This window comes from Parasteatoda tepidariorum, chromosome 7 (genome assembly GCF_043381705.1).
Source record: "Parasteatoda tepidariorum isolate YZ-2023 chromosome 7, CAS_Ptep_4.0, whole genome shotgun sequence".
Taxonomy (NCBI): Eukaryota; Metazoa; Arthropoda; class Arachnida; order Araneae; family Theridiidae; genus Parasteatoda; species Parasteatoda tepidariorum.
The window spans coordinates 69,324,991-69,350,921 of NC_092210.1; the positions used below are offsets into that span (position 1 = coordinate 69,324,991).

At 28.8% G+C, this 25,931-nt stretch overlaps 1 protein-coding gene across 3 annotated transcripts in view; it reads left to right on the plus strand.

Moving 5' to 3' along the window:
- The window catches only part of LOC107447063 (Helicase with zinc finger), a 38,972-nt gene extending 17,437 nt beyond the window's left edge, over nucleotides 1-21,535 (plus strand). For all 3 annotated transcript variants that reach the window (XM_016061874.3, XM_016061873.3, XM_071183571.1), the window contains exons 7-16: nucleotides 1,173-1,283; nucleotides 1,370-1,500; nucleotides 2,655-2,858; nucleotides 6,575-6,834; nucleotides 8,044-8,162; nucleotides 10,299-10,592; nucleotides 14,651-14,758; nucleotides 14,835-14,910; nucleotides 17,612-17,807; nucleotides 18,963-21,535. In XM_016061874.3, the coding sequence (XP_015917360.2) occupies nucleotides 1,173-1,283; nucleotides 1,370-1,500; nucleotides 2,655-2,858; nucleotides 6,575-6,834; nucleotides 8,044-8,162; nucleotides 10,299-10,592; nucleotides 14,651-14,758; nucleotides 14,835-14,910; nucleotides 17,612-17,807; nucleotides 18,963-21,276 (3,813 nt within the window). In that variant the 3' untranslated portion in view covers nucleotides 21,277-21,535. The remainder of the gene's footprint in view (nucleotides 1-1,172; nucleotides 1,284-1,369; nucleotides 1,501-2,654; nucleotides 2,859-6,574; nucleotides 6,835-8,043; nucleotides 8,163-10,298; nucleotides 10,593-14,650; nucleotides 14,759-14,834; nucleotides 14,911-17,611; nucleotides 17,808-18,962) is intronic.
- The last annotated feature ends 4,396 nt before the right edge of the window (nucleotides 21,536-25,931 follow it).

The window sequence follows — 25,931 nt, forward strand, 5'->3', positions numbered from 1 at the left end:
CAATTTTCAACAGATTTACTTGGAATTTTGATACAATGTTCACAATAAATATAGTTTTCGTTGCACATAGGGATTTTTAAATTTGGTCAACTAGTTTTGAATAATGTACAAAAATGTAACTGATTTTGTCATTTTTATTTTTAAAAAAATTTCAAAGCATGCCCTTTTTTAAAAGATTTTTTTTAAAAAAAAAATCCTTCATGCAACAAAAACTACATTTATATAGTTCAAATTAGGATTAATTTTTTTTCTACTTTTGAGTGCAGCAAGTTATGGATAATTTAAACAATAAATTATAACCATTATATTGTGTAATCTTTAGTTTTTTAAGTCTTTATTTGTAACATCATAAAATGAAGATTAAAATATGTACAATTATATACAAAAAATAAAATAAGTTTTTTAATGAAAAATTCATTAAAAAAAAATTTTTTTTTATGAGCTATTTCTATGTTGTTCCCTATAAAGTTTTTCCAAAAAGAGAAGATACATATGTTTATGCTAAGATCAAAAAGAAAAAGAGAAAAAACTTTATAAAAAGGATGAATTTGTAGATGATAATATTAAAATGAAATCTTTTTACTTTCCATAAAAAAAAAATTATTAATAGTTATTATGGAAAAATTAAATTAATAGTATTTTATGGAGTTATGATAAGTACCTAATTAAAGTTTCTTCAAATGCCATTCATTTCTGTACCATTGCAAGTACTTTGCAAATAAATAAAACAATAACCAAAATGTAGGGTTTAATATTATAGGAACAGCAAATAAATATAATTGCTTAAAGTTAAAACATTTCTCTATCTACTCCATTGCAAAAATGATATTAAATAAGAATGAACGTTGGCGTACAGATGGATGCACTGGTGTTTTTTGGGTATCTGATTTTTAAAAAAATGTGATTTTTACTTAGTTTTTTCTACTAACAATTTTTTTCCAGTTTTTTTTTTCTTTCTATATTTGAGATGAGAGGGAATAAACTGCAAGGCCTGCTGTTGTGCTGGAGAATGGCTGTTACCAAATGTTATATATATTTCTATGTACCAAAATTTTTCATTTTATTTATTTTTAATGTAATTAAGAATATTCATTTTTCTAATGCATTTTTATTTAGAAAATAAATTTGTATATACACATACTTATTTCGGATTAATATTTTTCTGTTTTAAGGTTTATGAAGCAGTAATTGAAGATAAAGGAAAAACAGTTATTTATATGAGATTGTCTAAGAAGTGTTGTGAGGAGTTAAAACTAGGTCCTGATCGAGAGTTTTTGGCTGAGGTAAACATTTGTGTGTTTTTTGTATAGATGTCATTGCAGATGTCATAAATCTATTACTAAGCCATAACTTATGTTAACAATTATAGGTGCAATTTCAACTAAACCGTCTACCAGTGTGTGAAATGCATTTTGCTGTTGATAGATTGCACCCAACATCAATTGTATTTCCAGATATATCGGAGGTTCCACAATTATGGAAAAACAAACCTTTAAATCAGTAATATTTAACAACTGTTATACTTTTTTTATTGTATTCATGAGAAGTCCTATTTTTAGTATTTTAATTAAGATATATGCATTATGCATTTAATTTTTCTTAACTAAGCAAAAGAGATAATAATGGGATTAGTCAATGCTGAATGCTACGGGACAAAGAATAAAAAAGTTTGAAGAATTTAAATGTCTATTATTTCAATTAACCAAGTCAAATAAAACAACTGAGATTTTTATATAAGCCTTAAAATTATAGTTTGATAATATATTTATATAGATATATTATATTTGTGAGACACCTAAATAAATATACCTATTTTGATAAACTAAATTTTATAAACTTTATTTTGTTACTGCAAATATTTTGATAATTGTTAGAAACTATAAATGTATTAAGAATTTTTACTTTTAAATATCCTTCTTTATCCTCGCAGAAAATTTCTATGTTCTCGCAAATGTATCTTCTGTTATGCAAAAATAAGCATAACTTATTTCATACAAATAAAATCTAAATTAGGTATTTCATTTAATCCTTTTCCCAACAAATATAAATTGGCTTTTTATTCTATAACCTTAAGATCATGGAGAAAATCAATTTACTTTAAATGTTGCCTCTTCTCTTGCGCTAATCATTTGCATTAAGTTTGTGAAACTGTTGTGTGGTTGCTAAATTGTATTTTATTTGTTATTTTATTTTGATTATTAAAAAGTCATTATTTCTCATAACTTTTTCGCTGACAATACGTTTTAAGTTATAAAGCCAAGAAATGCATAAAAATCTTGAAACAAAGAATCTTGCAACTTTCATAACCATTCCGTGAATTTTTTTGTTTCTTTCGAGGAAAAAGTCTTAATGCTGTGAATTATGTAAGGAATAATCCTACTTTAAAGCTAAATTTCTTTAGACAAAAAATATATTGTCAAAACTAAGAAAGACAGAAATGAAAAAAAACTCTCTTCTCAGCCTATTTTTGTTTTTAAATAAATTATTAGTCACTTAAATTGTTTTAAAACAGCACAAATACAAAATTATTCACATGATTAGCTACAACATGCCTCTTATCAAGCTTGTATTTATCTATTTACTGCTGCTATTACCATATCTTAGTTATAAATTTACTTATCATTTGTATTTCTTTAAAGTTATGTATTTTTTAGGAAACTTAAATCATTTGAACCTAAGCTCAATCCAAAACAAAGAGAAGCTGTTTTAGCAATTACTACTCCTCTCTGTGCCAAATTACCACCTGTTTTGATTATTGGGCCGTTCGGAACAGGAAAGACATATACCTTAGCACAAGCAGTAAAAATTATTTTAGATGATCCTAACTCTAGAATATTAGTTTGCACTCATTCAAATAGGTAGGTTAACTTCTATTATCTATCAAAAGTCATATTTTTAAGTAAATCTTACATTTTTTTTTTATTGTTTGTCTTGAAATTTTAAGAAAATGTTTGCTATAAAAAGTTTGCTCAAATTAAAAGGGGACTGAGTGATAGCATCAGAAATAGAGGAGCGATAACAAATCCAGCTTTCAGTTTTATGAGTTAAGGTAGGAAGAGACAAAATATCATTTAAATCTGATTATTCATTTCAAGTGTTTTCATGTAAGTTGGTTAAAGTTGTGATAAGGTGGATACATTCAAAACAGAAAAATACAGAGTAGTAATATCTTCAGTTGCAGCATAAGATGAGTGAAATTCAGACATGTATCATCACATGTTTTCTGTTAATGACAAATACAGTACAGAACCCGTTATCCGGAAATCAGAAAACCGGAACGGTTTTTTTAAAAAAAAAAAGTTTTTTTTTTCCTCATAAGATTTTAGGATTTTTCGCTCTTTTTTGAAAGATGTTTACCTTACTATCATTTTGGAAATAATCATTAGTGTATTACTTCATCGCTTTTTCTTCTTTTTTTCTTCTATAAAAAAAACGGCTTTTTGTAGCGATTCAGAAAACCGGAAAAATCAGTTATCCGGAATATTGATGGTCCCGATCGTTCCGGATAATCGGTTCTCTACTGTACTATTTAGGACAAAGAACTATCAAACAATGGGTGTAAAAGACTTCATGAAAGGTGTACACCAATATGGAATTTGCCTTTCAAAGAATGTTATTACAAGAGGAAAAGTTTGTCACCAGACGAATTGCTGCCATCAGACCCTTAAGTAAATTTTTAGACTCTCATCACCCCATATAAGTCATTCTACATTGTTTCTGCTAAACTTTTGTAAATTGCTGTGCTTTTTCTAGTAGATTTAAAATTTGTCGGCTATTGTCGAACCTGGAAACTTGCTTAAACAAAGGACCTCTGGGATCCACAGAAGATAACAGCTTATTATGTTGAATTTAAAAAAATTCAGTGAGTCTCTGCTCTTATTGCATTTCAGCTTTATTCCAGAGAGTTCAAATTACTACAGAACTATTTGTTTAAGGACATGATCCTTCAACTTGCTGTTAACAACCATTTCTATCTCAATGCGCAGTCGAAGAACTGCATTTTCAAATGTTTCATTAAAAATGATGTAATGATTTATTGGATCAATTTAAAATTGGTTATTCTACTGAATAATCCTTTCAGGTGTAGATGTTTTTTTTTTTTAACTTAGGCTTGATGGGCTGATGTTTAAAGGGAAATTACTTGCAATGATCAGAATCATGAATTAACTAAATGCGCAAGACTCCTATCAGTAGCTAGGCCTAGCATCAGAGGAACAAAAAAAAAATTAACTGCATATGCAGAGAAAAACATTTTTCACACTCACTGTAGCTAGATAGATGACCTTACTCTCCAAGTTCTAGCTGTGCAGTTGATGTGACATCAGTAGTATACACAACCACAAAGTGTGCCAAGTGAAAGTGGGAATATGATGTTATCGATGATAGACATGATGTTATGGATAAGAAAGATTAACTGTTAGATTTTTCTTCTAAATGAAATTGATATCCTTGCAGAGTGTCCAGTGTACACTTAAATTTATATAGATCCTCTGGAAATAACAGGGTAGTTAACCAGCTATGCACTTACTATTCTTAGCCTTGAATAATGATGCTATCACTGCTATACTATTGTATTTCTGACCCTATCACTTAATCTTTATAGCCTACACAAACTCACCCTTTACAGCCTGTTCTGATGCTGTGCACTTTTTATTTGGACAACTCTTCTATTTTTTGCAATATATTTGGGGCTTTTAATAACATTCTAATTTTACAAGCACAGTACCCCCTCATTTTATGTTGTTTGTCTGAGGATAGAAAAAAAGAGCTATGTATTGAATTGTGCAATATATTACAAAGAACCACACTGTTAAATATAAACAATAGTATGTAATTATATTCTAAAAAATTAGTCCATGAAAGTAAGTCATTTGCACTTAATTTTTGTTGTTGCTTTCTCTGGATTAAAATGGACTATAGAAGGGTTTTCTGATTTCTGTTTTTAAAACTTGCTATTCTTTTGAAATTGAGAGATGAAAATGTTCCAACTGCCTTTCAGTTATTTGATTTTAAATAGTCATTTAACAGTCGCATAGAATTCATTCAAGGGCAAAAATTGGTCTGCAGTTCTCAATTTAAATGCTTCTTTTAAAAAAGTTTCTTGGCATCTATTAATGAATTTATAAAGAATGTTAATCATCATTTTTCTCATCAGGAAAAAAATGCTTATATTTTTATGGAATTCTTTTTAGTTATTATATTTGTGTGATTTAATGATATGTAATGTAAAAATGAAGACTACTACATTATACTTTCATAAAAGCTTTATTATTTACATTGTTCAATTCATTGAAATTAATGATTGTAATTTTTTATTAATAATTTAAAATTTTTAATTGGCTTTAAGTTATTACAATGTGGAAGAACAGTATTTGATTTTATTGTGCTGTATTTAAGATATGAATCTAATAGAAAGAAAACCCGTGTTTATAAGAAATATCTACTTATTGTTGGAAATGAATATATGCTGAAGATGCTTTGATATTCTATGAGAATAAATGTGTATAAATTAAATGCATAATATTAATTGCAAGTACTTGTTTACATAATGCACCTTTTAAATGTTTTAAAAAGACGCAAATAATGGAAAAATAACTGCAAAAGTTCAGAGTACAAGTAAAAGCTACCTAAATTTGCTTTCTTATTCACTGGGATTCTATCCTTGATGGCTGATCGGAGCTTATCCTGATTCAGATCAATAGTTGCCTACTTGTCTGACAGCTAAAATTGACTGATGTGCATTGCTGATCACAAGATTCTGGAGCTTTTACTTCCATGAATCTTCCTGACAAACAACTGTCTGTTAAAGAATGGTTTGTTCTTATTCATACCAAACGATGCACTATTGAATTACCTAATATAATTGAGGTATATCTTAATAAATTGATAAAATATTATTCTCTTAAATTCTTTCATATTTGAAGTTATTTTATATGTGACAATATTACATTTGTGGGGAATCTCTTGATTCAACTTCAATTATGAAAAAACTTTTTAAAGTCTTTTAGAGATGTTATGCAAATGAAGACATAACAATTATAAAAAAATATATACTAAAAAGACTAAGTCCTTTCCATCAATTTTTATTTTTAAAAGAAAAAAACTAATTTAGAAGGTACATGGAAAATTTATTATTGCACTTTGTTGTCCAAACAATAATTATGAATGCCATTATGAATAAATATGGAGTGTGTGCACTTTGTTCAGTTATTTTCAATCCTAAATGTCTAGATCAAAGTACTAGTCAATCTTTATACTTGTGTATCATTTGAATGAAGAGTATTTTAGAATGTTCATTATATCACTGATTTGAATTAAAAAGATGTCATCAATTTTAAAGTTGTTCATAATCATTTTATCTGTTTTTTGCAACTATCTGTTAAAATTTTGAAAAAAATGTAATAGCTTACTCAAATTTTTTTAAAATCAGGGTAAACCTTTCAAATCTAAACTAGGCATATACTCAGTAAATAATTATAACTTGTGCAGTTCTTATAAATTTAGTATCCTTGCACTTCTAATCTTTATTTAGCTGAAATTCATATAAGTTTCTGAAAAAATATTGTTGTTGTAGTGCCGCTGATATTTACATAAGAGAATATTTACATCCACAAGTTGCTGAGGGTAGAATTGAAGCTACACCCTTGCGTATATATTACCGCCATCGCTGGGTAGCGACTGTACATCCGACAGTTCAACAGTACTGTTTAATCAACTGTGATAACAATGAAAAGCATTTTGTCATGCCAACCGCTGATGATGTTAAAGCTCATAGAATTATTGTCACTACTTTAAAAACTGCAAGATACCTAGTACAGCTTGGCCTAGAAAAAGGTAGCTTGGCTCTGTGTGTTTTAAAATTATCTTTAACTTTGATCCATTTATGTCATTGTGTTTAAATTTTTCAATGTATTATTTTCTTTTTATTCTTTTTTATTTTATTTTTATAAAGTCTTTAGTTTTGTAATTTAACATTTAAATGAAAAGAAGAAAAGTAAATAAAAATTAAATTCATTTCTTAAATTTTTTCCGTTGGTAGTATTTTGAAAAAGGAGAACAACGATTGAAAAATCAAGGCATATATCTTGCGAATATTAATGTTTCAAATCTTTAAAAAGACTTTAAGGTTATATTTCTATTAAAAGTGTTAAAAGAAAATCTTCATGTAAGAAATATTTTAAGAAAAATCTTTTAAGGGTACATTAAATAAATCTCAAAAAGTACATTTAATTGATCTCTATTTGACACACCTGAATCGTGTAATTCCATCATAATTACACATAGTTTTATCCTCCTCTCTTTTTCAGTTATTACCTTAGATTTTACAGTTATTAATTTTTTTAATGCGATGACAATCGCAAAGAGCGTAAAAGAGGGATATGTAATTTTTTTCAAAATCTATATTCTTTTATATGTTGATGGGGAAAAAAATTTTTTTCTTTCCCCCATTGAATTTTATAAATGGTACTTTTGTGCATAAACTTGGCAGTCTTTTATTTTCTATATACTGTAAAACATAAATACTAAAAGAAAAAGAGAAAACTACATAATAAAAAAAAAAAGAATTTCAAATAATTTCTTCCAGCAATCATATTTCTGATTTTTACTGTACTTTTTATATTTTTGTGGACTAGATTTGTGTTCATGAGAAGAGTTGCTCACTGCGCAATTTATAAACTGCACTTTTCAAAAAATTTTGATTTAAGGTGTCAAAGTATTAGGTTCTGTCATTGATTTTTATACTTAAAATATTATGGAGTTAGGCAATTTATGCAGTGACCGGCTCATACATTTTCAAAACTAACTTTAATTACTTTATACTTTTAATTACTTTTTTAACTCTGCTCACATGGCCTGAGTTTTTATTACTTCAAATTTATTTTTAGCCTCCCACAGATTTTTAAAAGCTAAATATTTCCTTGTATTAATACATTTTTTTTTTAAATCTAAAAATATCTGAACTAACAGAAGTAAAAGATTGTGAAAAGAATGTTTTGCAAATTTAAATTCTTTATTTATGACTAGTAAATCTTCTTTATTTAGGGTTCTTTACTCACATACTTATTGATGAAGCCGCTCAAGCAATGGAATGTGAAGCTATAATGCCTTTGTCACTGGCTGATGAAGATACCAGAATTGTCCTTGCTGGAGATCATATGCAGGTTGATATTGAATTGTTTTAGGCAATCAATCCTTTGAAAGTTGTATAAATTTCTTATTCTGTTCTATTGAGCGTAAAAGGTTGTGCTTGTTGTTCTTTTTTTTTTAAAAATTAAACTGCTTCTAAAATGGTACTTTATAATGTGTTCAGTCTATAACTAATTTTTTCGTTATGTGTCGTTTGAAAAATCTTTTTGTTTTTAAGTTTATTAAGTAATTATTCTTGTCTAGATTTCTCATTTTAAGCTCACCTTCAGTTAAGACTTTTGTGCTTACCATGAGTATGAGATCTCTTATTTAAAATTATATTCGCTAACCCTTTTTGAACTGTCCTTTTTTGGTATTAGGTTTGCAGTAGACTTATTACGGGAGTTTAAATTTTTGAGAAATTTTTCAAATTGCAATGGGTTGAAACATTTTAATAATATCTATCAATTTTAAATAATTAGCATAAAGTTTACATTATGCAAATTTTCATTAAATTCGAAGAAAAAAAAAACTTTCTGGAAGTTAAGCTTGCATTTTTCTTCAAACAAGTGATAAGTAAAATTTGATACATAATCTACTATAAGATTTGTTGTATTTAAATAAATTTGTAGCAAAGTTATGTGTAATAGTAATACTCATTGCTCTGTGTAATAATAAGTGGACTATGCCTGATAATATCAATTAAACATAAGATTAAATTTTAACAAGTCTGAAATGTGTTATTAAAAGAAAAAAAATTTCAAAATAATTTGCTTTTCATTTGTCATTTAGATGCAAACTATTAAATAAATTTAATTTCTGAGTATACCGCACAAATGTTATTTTTAAAACATATGTTGTAATTTAAACATCAAACAAATTTTGAATATCTTTTAAACATTTTGAATTATGCAGCAAAATGTTTACTAAAATAGTACTTGAAAGAATGAAAAATGCGCTTGACAAAATCTTTCAAGCCAGGTTTTAGAACTTGTGTTGATCACATTGCAACATTTTGTGGAAAAATCTATTGAATGGCTATCAACAATGTACTTAAATTTCATAGATTTTGAAAAAGTTTTCGATAGTTTACACTGAAAGCTGTTGAAGTACTATGGAATTCCTAAACATCAGAAATATCTATAAAAATTGCCATATATAAGTAATCCATGCCAGTTAGCAACCAGATTCCTTCAAGGTTGATTTAGGTGTTAGACAGAGTTTTTGCCAACAATCTTTTTGCTTGCTATGGGCAGAATTATGTATAGTGTATCAGAACAAAAAGTGATATAAAGTGAACCCTTGCTGCATATTTTTCTTATCTTGATATCGCTGTTGACTAATGTTTACTGCAAACAAACCCTTCAAGATTTGCAAACAAACTTTTTAAACGTTGACAACAAAAATGGTGTCTATTAACAATCAAAATAAAACTAAAATTTTGTAAATTAATCCAAACCAATAAAATTGCATGTTCTTAGAAAATATCACATTAGAAGAGGTTAACAGTTTTATTTATCTTTGAAGTATAATTAACAATGAAGAAAGAATTCTTGATATATTAAATTGGTTAAACAAGCTCCAAAGTATTCTCAATAAATTTATCTTGTTCGGATGCTGCCGTTGGGCTGTGAACCCTTCGCGCAAAGTGTTTCACAAATTTGTTTATTAATTGTGACCTATATTGCAATCTTAAATTGGTTAACATTCTTTTTAAAAAATATGTATATATCTTCAGATATATGAGCTTTCTTTTTTATTTAAAAAAAAAAAAACTAAAGTAATAAAAAACAGTTTTCAATTTTCCTTACTTATTAAACTGAACTGTACCTAAAACTGCTTTCAAAATAAAGATTTACTGCTTTAAAGTTTAGATGTAAGTACTTTTATGACACTATGTATTTTTTATATTTTAGAGTTTCAACTTTGAAAATTAAACTTATGATCCAAATATGATCTTTCATAAGAAATTAATTTTTTCTTTCTTTTTAAGGCAAAATATTTTTCTCAATTGTAAATGTAACATTTTTATTATTACATAACCATGTTATTCAAATTAAAGTCTAAAAATAAAATTTCTGAAATCATAACAAAAAATACTGGTTGTTCCACAAATAATTTAAAAATTTAATGTGATTTTTTCTCAGTTGTAATTTTCTTTCCAATTTTAGCTTTGCCCTGAAGTGTATTCACCTTTTGCGCAAGAGCGCAATCTTCACATGTCACTCTTAGAGAGGCTATATGACTTGTATCCTGAACAATTTCCATGTAAAGTGCTTCTTTGTGAAAATTACAGATCTCATGAGGCAATAGTACAGTATACATCTGAGCTTTTTTATAATAACCATCTGCAGGCTAGTGGTCAGCAGCCAAGGCATGAGAAGTTTTATCCTTTGACTTTTTTTACTGCTAGAGGAGAAGATGTTCAAGATTGTAACAGTACTGCATTTCATAATAACGCAGAGGTACTATTTATTTAAAAAATAATTCATGTTATAATAATTTTTTAAAGAATGCTTTTTTAGCTTTAACATATTTTGGTTGAAGTATATTAAGTAAAAAATTATAGCTTTATTGATTTGGATAAAAATGTATTTTATTTGTCCTTAAAAATGGTAATATAGTGGAAAGTTCTATTTCCAAAATTTTTGGGGCTGTGCAAGTTTAGAAAATAGATTTTTCTGGATAATATGTTAAGATAAACGTATACTAAATATGTAATATAAAAAAAATAATAATAAATGAATTCTAATTAACATCAATGTTTAGTATTATAAAATGTCACTTATAAATATATATATATATACAAACGTTGAAATACTTATCAATACTATTTCAACTTATCTAATGAGTTCTGTTTACTTGCAGCTTATGCGCAATAAATGAAACTTATTGTTTTTCTTAATTTTCTTCATGTTTTTTTGTATTTATTTTGTTATATATATATAAAGTTGAAGAAGCAGTTAACTTTTTCTTTCATGAACGCACAGATACTCAGATAATACTATCATAGATATCAAGTTAAGCAAACAAATACAATTAATATATTAGGTAATTTTAGAGTGATCACTAAATGTTACAGTTATAAATATTTTGCTGTACTTTAAAAAGAAATAAAACTCTTATCTTCATTTGTGTGCCCACTTTCTCCTCTTACAATCTCCCTCTCAATCTCTTTCCTAGTCTATCTGTCTGCCCCTGCTTCAAAAGCTTCCACCAAAACACTCCTCTGCCTTCTTGTTTGCTAAATATCTTAACTAAATATTGGCAGACAAATACTGCTTATTTTTTCAATAAAGAGGCCATCTCAAACAGACAGCCAAGGCAGAAAGAGCAGCGCGAATATTCAGATAAAAATAACATTAACAGATAAAAACAAGCTTCTAATCCTAAAAACAAATCATTCCTATGTTATAAAAAGAATATGAAACTAGAAACAGGATTGAATAGATGAAAACCTTTTGTTCAATGAAAACCTTTATATCAAAACAAAGCCTGTATAGTGGTGTTTCGTTCAAGCATAAATTTTCAGCTTCTTGAATTTCCATAATTTATACCTCTTGAAGTATATTTTTCTTTAACTGTTCTTGTCTTCAAGTGTGTGCATTAAAGCCGCATAAATGTTAACTTTGCTAAAAACAGAATAGGAAATAATATTTTTTCCTTCTGGTATAATGAGATTTTGCGACAGACCGTGAAAGATTTCCAATAACAGATCAACAGATGTTTTTAAAAAAAGGGAAAATTTATAATTAGAAAAATTAAAAAGATTCATTTTGATTGTTTAAAAACGTCTGAAAACACAGACCTTTCCAGAAAAACACTCCAGATATAGGACTTTGTTCTATATTAATAAAGCTAGTTTGAAGTGAAAATATTTTTAAGCTTTTTAGTGTTAGGCATTAGAAAAAGTTAAAAGTGTATACAGATATTAGAAGAGCAAATAAATAAAACAAATCTAAAAAATTCGTTGCTACATTGCATTAGGTGGGGTGTAAAATAATAAACATTTGGTCACCAAAATCATACAGTTGTCAATGTTTGAAAACTTTAAAAAAAAAGAAAGCATTGAGTTTTAGCACATTAATGCTAAATTTACAATGTATATTTGAAGAATTTATGTATATTTGCTGGCATTATAGTGTAAGAATGAGTCGTAGCATAGCTGAATTATGCAACTTGATTTAACTGAACTGATTTATTATTTTCAATCTGTTCATAGCCCAACAAATCAAGTATTTTCCCTGAATGAATTTCCTTTTTAAATGACGGTTATTCAGTGTTAGGCATATACTATCGTCAAATCTTATTAACATTTACATCATTAACATCATTGAAGATAAACTACATTTTCCTCTTAGAAAATGTTTTTTTATTTTAGAGACTTTTAATAATTCTCCTATTAACAATTCCATATTTTTTTTAAAAATTTTTGAGTCATTTTTCTGAAGATTTAAATGATATTTGTGGAGTGATCACTTTTTCACAAGCCCAAATTTACATGTCTGTATCGTTGTAACTTGCACTGCCTTACTCAAACTTTTTAAAATTTCATGTTATATGTGCATTTTATTCTCAGAAATGTTAATTTATTTTTCCTACAAATGCGGCTAACAAAAACTTTACAGAAATCTATGTTTTGAATAGCCTGTATTGTGTGATGGTTATTTATTTATGTTTTTTTACTGCTATGCCATTGTTCAACAATTTCTTGTTTTAAAGGAAATCAGTTTCACATTCCCCACCAACAAGTATTTCATAAATTTCCTTGGCATTGCCAAAATTCAAATCATCAAACTCCCTTTCATCCTCAATTAACGCAAACACTTTGCAAATAGATTCATGTTTCATTAATATATTAATTACCTTAAACTTAATTTAGCTTCTGTAAAATCAGTTTTTTTTTAATCAAAAATTCATTCATTATTCAACATCCACACAATGTTTAAAATAATAATGTGTTGTGATATTATTATTTTAAAGTCAATGATGTTCTAAAAGATTTTTAACAAATTTAATTTTAATAATTTATTAATTTCATTAACAACACTTTTCAACATAAATAGCATTTTCATTACTTATGCGCTAAAAGTTGTACAAATATTCTCTTGCTAATTTAAACGAAAACTCTATGTTTAAAAATTGTACGAATACACAATTAAACGCAAAGTATGTGCTCAAATTCAATTTCAAATATTTTTAAATGCAAAAATCCCTTTCCAGTAAATTTAAAATCTCAACAAAAATTTAAATTATTTGACTTCAGAAAAAAAAAATTTGTTAGCCAAGGTTTCATTTTGTTTTAAAAATGTCCTTTTTTATTTTTATAAACTTTTTGTAATTTATCAGCTAATCTTCAAGAAGCTGTGCATTTTTTATCAGTTCTAATGCCTGTAAAATTTCAATTGAATTCTAAAAGTTTTGCTTGGGACTGTTGACTTGTTAGATCTTCCAATCTATACTAAGATTTTTTGAGATCTAAAATTAAAGAGTTAAATCTTTGAACATGTTAAATGTATTTAAACAGCAAACTATATCATAATTTTAATCTATGTTCAAATTTAAGACTCTATTTTCGATTATTATGTTAATGATAAAAATTTTAGCCTAGCACTGTTGAGTTTTATTATTAGGAACAGTAGTTTTGCTGTATTTTAATAAAAACAATTAAAACATCAAATACTAAAATTAATTTTTTATTATAGTAACAATTGTACAAAAACACTATTTTATACAGAATTGTATTTTCATTACTAATTTTAGGTTTAATGAATCAGCTATTTTCCAAATTTAAATTTTTTCTAATTATGTTCATTGTTCAATTGATCTTTTTATTGCTATTTTATTAATCTATTTATGCCTTGATCAAAATTTTTAAATATATTTTATAATATCAATGTTATGAAATCAAATGGACAATTAATTCATTTAAAAGAAATCTTACCTAATGAAAAACTAAAATCTTAAAAATTCGGGAAGGAAGCAATACATGGTGCTTAGAAACATCTAAGACAATGTTCTATTCTAAAGGGAAAAAATATTCATTAAAGTTATTGATTCATTAAGGTCTGTTATTGATTCTAAATACAAATCAATAACCGACTTAACATTTTGCTTGACATTACAAAAAGTTACCTTGAAGTGTGGCTTGAAAATAAAAGAAGAAACAAACCAACAACTGAAATGAACATCAACAAAATGCTTTATATATGCTGCTAACACAAATTTAAAAGAATAAAATGTTTATGACTTGAAAATAAAAAGGCTGCATTACAAACAGAATGCCCGATATATGCTGTTTAGAAGAACAAAATATTTAAAAATAACTTGTCAGCTTATACATTTTTTTTAATTTGTCTTTGAAAAAAGACTATACCATGCACGTTAATAGGTTTAAATTTTTAAAAAAAAATTCTTGTGATTGAATATTAATTGAAAATGCAAATCTATTGTTTGATACTTGCCATGATTGAAATTATCATATTGAAAAATTGGTTTATTAGAATATTTACCAAATTTATAGGTATATGAACTTATTGAGCGGGTAAGTGAACTTAAAAACAACTGGCCTGCTGAATGGGGTATTCAAGATGAGTCTAGTATTGGTGTTGTGACTCCTTATTATGACCAGGTTTGTGTGATTTTTATTTTCCTATTTAGAATTATGACTCTGAAATTCTACGTAACAATAATGAAATTTATCATAGGTTGTTAGAATTAGAGCTGAATTAAGAAAAAAGAAGATGCATGGTGTGTCTGTAGAACGAGTACTGAATGTTCAAGGTAAATTTTAGTTTCTTAAATTTATATTTGCTGCAGAGTTGATAGATGAATTAAACAATTGGTTGCTAAGTGATATAGCTAAATTAGATGAGTTTTTAGTTATAAATTTGTTACTTTAAATAAGAAAAATTGTTATCAGAGAGACATTTATAAACTGTCTGCATACAATCCAAAGTATCTGCGAACTCCTTAATAACAGAATAATTTTTTCTCCCAAAACGGCAAAGCATTAAACGTTCTAATGCATGCTTCCTATTTTCATTTAAAAATCTATCTAGGAAATATTTCCTTTAGAATATATCTTTTCAAGAAATATTTACTATTACAAATGTAATTTTTTTCCATAACATGTATGTAACATAAAACAGCTTTAAATAATCTTTTTATGTTATTTTTTTCTCTAAATTCTCCTTCTTAGTTTACTATTCAAAATTTAATGCTTTCACACACTTCATTATTCACATCCAGCATTTGGTTTTATTTTTATATTCAGGAATTAACACTTAAGTTTTTCCCTTTACTAAGAGTGAAAACCATATTATACCCTTGACCTATTTAATGGACCAATTGTAATTACTAATATTTTCCTCTTTCCATAAGACATAATATATTATTGGGCAGAGATGGGCATGCAGAATAATGAATAAAGATTTATTTATTAGTCGGAAATATTTTAAATAAAGAATAAATCAGTCATTATTCTTTATTCATTAGTTGAGAATAAGTGAATAATTTCACTGCTCAACAGAAATGAGCACAGAAAAATATAATTGACTAAGATTGTGACAACTACAAATAAAAAGTACATAGTAATAAACTATTTGTAGTCATTTTTATAAGTTATGAGTAATGATTTCAGATAAAAAGTGATTATGATTCCCTGTAATCATAATCGCGAACAAGACGCGATTACTGGTATATGATCACAAATGACCAAAATCTTTTATTTTAAGCAACCAATATGTACTATTATAAACAGTTATTTTTACCAGCAATCATAATCTAACTATTACAAGTAATTTTGAATCTGAATAATTGTAAAAATGGTTACTACACGACAACATAAATGTGTTGTACATAATTGCACACTTAACTATGCTGTATGTTTATGTGTATATCTACACGAACGAGCACTGTATATTAATGCTTACATAAATAAGTAAAATAAAGTTGAGTGTTTACATACTTTGTTGTAGTAAATCCGTAGTTAAGTACATTGTAAGAACAAGTGTACGTATTATGTGTACATGCATAATAAGTAGTACATGCAATGTATGTTAGTTTACATCTATGCACGTGTCATCATCATTAATGGCTCGACAGCCCAGGGTGGGCCTTGGCCTTCTCAAGAAGTTTTCTCCGGGCTAACATATCAATCATTATTCAAAAATTTTGCATATGAATAATCATTCAGAATAAATTTATTCTGACTAAATTTTGTTATGAATAAAAAAGTTTGTAAGTGAAACTCATCACTGTTATAGGGACAAACTTTTTACTTTCCCTAAGATAAAAACTCGCAAACATTGATTTTGAAGTGCGATTCAAAGCTCTGTTAATTCTTCAAAATGTTTTAATAAATAGTGTTTTCGAGTCATACTCCTCTGCCTGTTTTTCCTGCATTCCAGAACATTTGACCTGGCTACTACCATCACATATATATATTCATGGTGCATAGCATTTTTAAAGAGTGCTTAAAGTTGCTCGTTCGAAGTTCGGTCAAAACTGGGAAGTGGTTAAGGCGGAGTTAAGTTTTTGACATCAAAAACTGATTTTTAAAATAAAACATCAAAAAACTGATCTGACAAAAACTTTGAAAAACTCTGAATAAGTTTGTATTCTGTCATTGAGGACATTTTATTAATTTAATAACTGTTTATTAACAGTTTGAATCATACACAATTTTTGCATTATAATTACTATAACTATGATTCATATTATACATAATAAAAATTAATGCCATCATTATTAAGACTGATAACTTTTTCAAAACATTTGGTACTATTTATACTTTATGATCATTATTAGTGTATATATTAATATATATTTATTCTATTTATATCAGTAACAATAGCTAGGAGTTTTTTAATGTTATGAATCTAATTTCGGATTTTAATATTGTTTTTAATGATTGTCCTGATTGAGGCGGATTTTTAGCTGAATAAAACAAAAGTAGTCGCAGATTGTCTGACCTTATCTTGTGATATTCTTTTTGATTCTCAAAATTTCTTGTTAACGTTTATATGTATTAAGTGAATATAAAATAACTTTAGGAGCATATGACCTTCTGGTGAATATACTGTACGAGTGAATGGTATAAAACTTTGTATGTGGGTATTATGATCTATGATCCAAATGTACTACCCTAACCCCGCTGTCTCTTGCCAACCCTGATTGTAGGACTCATTTCTTTAATGGAATAAAGATTCACTTCTAATTTCACATTCACTTCTAGATTTTTCTTATTAATTTTTGTCTTACAAGTAAGTTATAAAAAATGTTTTAATGACTAATTTCTTTGTTTAAACATCAAAGACATTTTTAACATTTACAAAGACATTAAACATTTGATTAAATCAATTTCACAGACCAATGTATAAATTAATGTTATACATTTATGAATTTCCAGATTCAAAAGAGAATGTATGTGAAAAAATATTTATCTAGGATTATATCTTTTAAGATGAAATTATTTTTCCAGGAAAACAGTTTAGAGTCATATTTCTAAGTGTAGTCCGAACACGTCAAACTTGTGGATCAAAAGCAAAACCAGAGTCCGATTTAGATCATGGTTTTTTATCGAATGCTCGACTACTCAACACTGCCATTACAAGAGCTCAATCACTTGTGTGTGTTGTTGGTGATCCTGTGTCTTTATGTTCTGTTGGAAAATGCAGGTAATTTTTTCCTATCCTTTTCTATCATAAACATTTTCTAAATATTAAGGATTTCAGGCTGAGTAAAAAACATCTACTTCTGCTTATCAAAATTTTTAAACTAAACAGTTATAAAACACTTTCTGAACTTATGTAAACTTAAACTAAGTACACAAACAATTGTAAGAATCTAAATAAATTAACACAATGGGTTTATACCATAAACAAAATAATGAATCAAATCCCATTTGCCAGCTACTTAAATTATTCTTTTAAATTACTCTTAAATTATTAGGAGGTGTTTAAATCTTAAGAAAACTGCTTCATCAAACCTAACATAATTTGCAAATGCTAATTTGATTATTTGTCACTATGGACTAAAATGGCCCTGTTAGGCCATTCTGGTGTAAAATAGGCATAGCAGATATGGTAAATTAACCCTTTTAATGCATTTTCTAACATTTGGCCAAAATATCGAAAGAAAAAAAAAGGTCCCTGTCTGGGAGAGTTACAAGTTAAGGCATCAAAATTAATTGAAAATTTCAGCTCTTATCCTAACTAGGACAGTAGGTTGAATGTTCATGTTTTGAGGTAACTGAAAAATTGTTGCTTACATATGAGAAGCACACAAGCATTTAGTTGAAGTAGAGCCAGTTTTATTTAACGTAGTTTTTATGTAAAAATCTGCATAAAACATACTAAGGGAAGACAAAATAGCTAATATCTTTTGTGAAATTTAAGTGCTAAATGCAATAGAAAATGTAATGCCTCTTAAAAATGCATTTAAATTGTTAATTTTTCTCTACTTGTCAATTATAATGCCATTTCGGTCCCTAATGGCTATAATTTGAATTTTCTATTTAAATTAAATTTTCATTGTCTAAATAGTATCGATTGCAAATTAGGTTGAGTTTCGTCAAATGGTTTTCTTTCTTTTAAGCTGCAGAATTATTTTGCTGAAAAAGTGACCTAAATTGTATCGAAACAGTCAACAATTTAAATATTTAGTTCGCAAATTCATGTAGCAAGATAAAGTAGTGAACGTATATTTGAAATGTGAAATGAAAGATTTAGAAATCCAAAAAATGTAAGAATATTGTGCAGCGTTGCATTGTTTTATTGTTGTCTGACAGTTATATATCTATTATAATTTGTTAATTAAGCTATTATTTCTAGGAAATTGTGGGAAAAATTCATACTTACTTGTCATAAAGAAACCAGTCTCTTTGGAATAACGTGGGACTCTTTACGATCACAATTAGATAGCATGGAGTTGAAGAAAAATTTCATTTTAAATCCCCTGGCACCAGAATTCATTCCTGGTCGAGTTTACCATGGATTCCCTGTTACTACTGCTGCCACCAGTGAGAACTTTTACACTAACAATCCACCTCCTCAACCTTTTTTTGTTTTTTCTGCTCTACCCTCTCCATTTCAGGGCCCTCCTCTAATACAACCTGCTGTTGCTATGGTATCGGCACCTCATCCTTATGGTATGCTAAATAATGTTCCAAACTGTGTTGTACCTCCTATGATTCCTCCTGCACAATTAAATCCTTTTCAAAATTATCCTTTTAATTCACCATCTTTACCTTCTCCTTTGCCACAACAACGCCCTGCAAATATTCCGAATCGTATTCAAACGGCTCCCTTCCCACGAAAGATAATCAATCAAAGAAATCCGCCATTGTTAGAACATCCTATGAAGGACTTTGACCATGGTTTTGGTTTAGGAAGACCCATCAAAAGAAGTGAGCCTCAAGTCCCGTTCCAAGTGGCTAATAAGCCAATAACCAGAGGTCCAGAAGATAATAATCAAGAAAATTTTGAAGAAATGAAGCGTCACCTTTTAAATAATGTTGACCGCCATGTCAATGGCTTCCAAATGAAATCCACCGAACTGGAAAATTCGGTCACTTTACAAAATTACCCCAACAATTATTTTGAGAAAGGAAATAAATTTTCAAAGTCTGAAGAAATTCCTAATGTTCCTTTAAGAAATGGTTTTTGTGGAGATGAATTAAACATGGGTTTATTTGCTGATCCTTCACGAAAAATTCAAATGAATGGTGTATGGGCTCCTCCCAAGATGCGTTCAGAATCTGATTTGCACAACAACTCGGTCAATTCATTTGAGGAACATCATATGAGGATGCCGTTCAATGACATGAATGGTATGGCCAGTGAAAAAGAGCGTTTCATGTTCGAGCCTCCAAATGCACACATGTATGTGCCCCCTCCGCCACCAGATAAATGGCCCAATGCTACTGAGCCTCTCCAAAGCACAAATTCAGCTGATCTTCCTGCTTTCAATATACCTATGGTCCAAACATCTCTTCTTGAAAAATTAGGACTTTTGCAGAAATTTTTGCCTCCTGGAACAAACATTCCAGCGTTTTTAGATAATGATGAGCAGATAAAAGCTTATATACAGAATTTGGTGGTTTCTGAGGGTTCTCAAGCTGCAAAAGCTTTTGTAGTTTTGCTTCTATACATTAAAAGAGACCAAGAAGCTCTTCAAGAGGTATACCAGAGAAAAATGAGAAATGCCCGGTTCCAGTCACCTTCTCATAATATTCCAGAAACACCAACTCCTGTTGCTAGAAATATTCCCTGTTATTCATCACCAAGACCAGTATTCAATAATATATCTAGGCCACAAGAAAGTTTCAATAATTCTGAATCATTAAATTCAGAAGTTCCTTTTAACCCTTTCTCAATGCCTCATATATTTTCCCTAGATAAGTTAGATGCAACCTTCAACAATAGTGACAGAAATAAACAGGAAGTTCAAAAACCTCATTCAAATATGGGCAATTTTGTTTATCCTTGGGTGTCTGAAAATATGAATGGAAGCTGCCAAAATGATCCACCAGTTTATGAGATGTCAAAATTATCTGTGAGGAGTCCGGTTCAAAATAAAATTCCCAATGGGGATTTACAAGAGGATGCATTTTCTTCAAGTGCATACCACAATAGGCATTTTGGAGGAGAAGCTACAGAAGAAAATTTGCGGCATATTTTTGGTACACCAGATGCACCACCAATAAATTCTTTCAATGAAACAAATAATGATTCAAGGGGGGCTCTGATGTGTTCTTTTCCTGATGGTGGAAATCAGCAAAATTCATATTTAAATCGTCTCCGAAATCTACCACCAACTTACAATTCCAACAATTATGAATTAGATTTTGCAAGAATAGATGATGGGTTGGTTTCTAAAAGTTCAGAATACTCAGGTGTGATGACAGCTGGTCCGTTATCTGTATCCTACCCAGATATTCCTGATCTTCTCTCTCATATTTGTCCCAATAGTAAAGATACATCCAAAGTTATTCGAAAACCCACCCCTAGAACATCTGAAAGCTCTTCTAGTCCTTTTGTCTATGGCATCAATTTACAACCTAATAATGATTCGTCATTGCGTTATCCACAAATATCTTCAGAAGGTATGACATACGCTAAAATATTGAGTTCCCCTCAACAATGACACTGTGTAGTTTAGCTCATTTGAAAAATGTTCTATTTACATAATATATATATATACATGAAGCAGTGCATTAATATAATGGAAGAACAAAATGTTTTACCAAGATTGTAATTTTAAATCTTTAATCGTTTAATATTTTCATCAAATTGATGTGATGTGTAGATGAATGTATACTTACTTGTGTATATTAGTATCACTTTGTGATTAACTGTACATAGTTCATTGTGTTTTCTATCCATTAAATTTCATTTGTGCAATATGTATTCTGTTTTATTCTCTACATACATCACAATGATGAATTTATATCAATAAAATCTTGAAAAAAAATCAGCACTTTGTTTCAATTTAGCAACTTTTCTTCAGCACGAAATATCAAAACTTCTCATATTTTCTGCACGAAATATGCCAGGGATTTAGTAAATCATTCATTTTGTTTTCAGATATGTAGTTTAAATGCTGAAAATAATCTTAACTTTAAATTTTAGACAGCCCATTTTCACAATTTTTAAGGATATACCTCAAAATACTATTTATTTTTATTACTTAGTTTTCTTTAGATGCAATTTTTTTCTTCAAGTTAATATGAAATTAATATTAAGTTAGATACAGTGAAACTTCTCGGGAGCGACCACTCCATTCTACAGTAAAATGGTCGATGGAGGTTGATCGTTCTTCGAGGTTACCTCCATTGACTTAAAAATTGTTATCAAAGGTATATGATTTTTTTAAAACGATTTTAAATTTTGTCAGTGTCATTTTCTCTGTGTGGAAAGGCCAATTCTGTTGGCATCATAAGATGGATCGATAAAATTTAACGTCTCTAAAAATGGTCCTAACTGATATAATTCTGTGTAAAAACAAATTTTCCAATGATGAATAATAAACCTATTTTAATAATGTAAACAATTATGTTTTTTGTTTAAGTTTGCATTTATTTTATATCATATTAGCTTTAAAAGAGAAGAAAAGTATAGCATTGTCTTTAATGCACTCTGACTGACTGCAACGTGTTGTATTGTCTTAAAGAGCTCTCTGAATAAGAGCCTAACACAAATATTTTAAATACATTTTAATCTACTTATTTCTTATGTTAAATTTTATGTTTTGATTTTTTTTTTTGTTTCTTTATTTGACCTTTTCCACGTTTGATGCAAATGTTTGCCCCTCCACTGGGAGATGTTTTAATGGTCCAAAAGTGGTCATAAATTCTTGGAGGTTTCACTGTAGTCTATAATATAGCTCAGAGGTTCTTAAACTGTGTTGCAGGAAGCATTTAGAGCTGGCCAAAACATTTTCTAGTGTTTCCCAAGTTGATAGGACATTTTTGAATTGTAAAGAAAGTATTAAATAAATTTTAAAATTAAAAATACTTTTATTTTTTCCATTAGTAAGAAAATATATTAACATTGTTTGTGCTCTCAGCTTGGAAGAAAAAAAAATTATAAAATATTTTTCACCATCAAGGTGAAACACTGATTATATAACATGAAAGTTTTTAGTATCTCAGTTGCTCATAAGATCTGTCACATAACAAGTTCACGTCAAAAATAAAGGTATTCTTGTGTCAGGTGTCAAACAAATTCCAACTGTGCATAAACAATGCCTCATTAAATTAGTATTCAGCTAAATTAAGATTTGTTTCCATGTGTGTGAGGGTGGAATGTTGCAATCAAAATTTTGACACTTTCTGACTTAACTAGAGGACTGAAATCTCTACTGATATTGAATATGAGAAGGCAATGTATTTGTTTCAATCGCTTTCTGATACCAACTAGCTGGAATACATTAATTTCAACAGTAGCTTTGTGCTGTATAACTTTCTTTTCTTCCAGACGTGGACACGTACCTAGATTTGCAAAACCCTTAACCGTATAGTCCACGTCTGACTACCTTCTAGCCAATAATACATAATTGGAGAAAAAATTTTAATGATTAGTTAATAGAATGAATTAAACAAAAGCCTAAAACAAAATTAAAACTAATGTTAATTTAGGAAGATAAAGGGGAAAATATATAAATTTAAAAAAAAAAAGAATTAAAATTAAGCGTATGAAAACTAGTAGGGTGCAATTTTGATTATCAGGTTACTAAATAGAAAATGTCAAAGAGAATACAGAAAAACACTGAGTGTAAAGAACTTAAAAAATTAAATATTTAAAATTTTCGGCCTGAGCGGAGTTCCCTTAATCTGTAGAGGTAGTATGGTTGCAGTCGTATGTTCCGTTGTTTATCAGTTTATGCAAAACTCTTCCTCGGTGGAGCACTGTTCATACGTGTGATTGTCTGTGCCACATCGTTCACAAGTACAGTTGTAGGAGCATTGACTTTGATGGTGCCCGATGCCTTGGCAGTTGCGGCATCTTAGATGGACCAGTCTTTTTTTAAAAGAAAAATTTGTTGATTCCCGCATAGAAGATGTGTTGTTGAGAGAGACGATGATTCACACGTATAACGGTGTGCTGTTTATCATGTTTTCTGTGAGGAATTATTTTTAGAGGTTTTATGATGTCATGGTTTTCATTATAGCGGCCATTTATCTTCATAATATTTATAATTTCCTCTGTTGAGAAATTGGTGGGAGTGTTCAAGGCAACCTTCTCACATCACTGATCTTACGATCAGTGATGTGAGCTTAGTTTCCTTGTCTTTGAACTTAAGACCTGTTTCCTTAATGGTCGTAATCAAGAGAGAAACTAGCGTACTTCTTTCTTCTATGACTCTCCACACGCTTAAGATGAAAGCATGCGAAGTGCTGCCATAGGTAAAGAGTTCTGCTCTACTCCACCTGTAGCCCATTTCGATCGCCAATAAAAGTTAGAATCGTTTCCTGAAAGTTACAAACATCGAATATATTTGTCAAAATTTCGACCACACTTTTACTATTTAGGGCAGTTAAATTTCAACTGGTACTCTGTACTTGAACAGTTTCAATACTTTCCTCATCCCTATTTACATCATTAACAAATATTTTGACAGTTTTCAGACTAGCTAGAGTGTTCATATCCTTAATTCGTCTTTTAAAAGACGTGATTTCTTATTCAAATGATAAAAAAATTAGCTGAACATCACTGTTTCAAATTCTAATTACTTATCATGAAAATATTGGTTTTTCGTGAGGATTAAGAAACAATGTTGATTTGTCTTTGGTTGCAGCTCAGGCTTTGGGTAAACACTCGATAATTGATGTAATAGAAACGGGGGCTGCAACTTCTGGCCCCAAAAACTTTTTAGGGCAGGGAATCCAAAGTTTAAAGGAATCGAACTGAGTTTTGTAATTTTTTGAAAGATATAGAACTTTGCATTCGATATTATGGATTAGATTCAATGTACCCATCATTTCCAATTGTTGGATAAATTTTTATAATTGCCCGCTCCAAATTTTTTGCTGTAACCACTTCTATGAAATAAACTTTTTTGAGAGTACAGACGCAGTAATGCAACAAGCTTATGAAGACAGATTGTTTCTGTTTTTTTTTTTTTAAAGTTACATACCATTCCTACAAAATTTTTTTGCTTTTAAAGGTCACTGCTTAACTGTCGTAACTGTCTGTTAATGGAAAGAAAAACATTAATGATCGTTAATGTTTTTCTTTCCATTCGCAATTCCATTTAATTATAATAACGGAATCCTTGCATCGATAATTTTTTTTCTATCTACTCTTGTGTTTTAAATTTGATTAATTTTAGCATTGTTTGCTTTATTTTTTTAATTAGTTAAAAAAATCCAATTTTTTTTTTTTTCTTTTAGTTGCAAACAACATGAATTTCACATCTTCGTAAATTAGCAAAAAATTAATTTCTATCCATAAAAATGTCTTCTAAAAATAAGTTAAATATTGGTTTTTCGTGAGGAAAGTTAACGAGGAGTTCGGAAAATTTAACATGCTCGTCGCGTTAAAAGCTAATTTGTCATACCATACTTTTTCCAAATTTATTGTATATACAATCATTGCTAGATGGCAGAACCAGTATCAAAATCGGTTGTTTCGTACACTTATTGATTGTAATTGATAATTAAGGTCAGCTTTTATACCATAATTTTGTCTGCTAATATGCTTTTTTTTAATGTTAAGTGAGAAATAATAAAAAGAAGAATCACTGTGGAATTCCGCAGTGGTTCAACCCAACCACAACCCAAGTAGCACTCAATATCGAATGATCTCGAAAAAACTTCGCTTACGACTTCGATCGATGTTGTTGCGAAGCATCGATCTATGTAAAAACGTCCAGATTTTTTTTATATGGTACGACATTGTGAAATTTGATATAGATCGATATCTCAATAACGCCGTAGAATGTCGAGTTTGAAAAAACCATATTCCACGGCGTTTACAGATACAGTAGAACNTAACTTGCTCACAGTATCTATATTCCTCCGCTTTCAAAATATTGATAGGAACGGCCACGGTATAGATCGATGTTTCTGTGCTACTTGGGTATTGCAGGATAGAGGTAAATTTGTGTTAATTATTTTATAAGGTTTTGCACTTCAGATTTTATTTAGCTAATTGTACTCCCAATTTTTCAACAAAAAATAAGCACTCAAAAATATTTTTAATCAGTTTCCATATATATATATATATAATTAGGATTAGCTCAGTAATTAATTTAAAAATTAAGTGAAATTAGGTGAATAGGAATAAGTGTGAGCACTG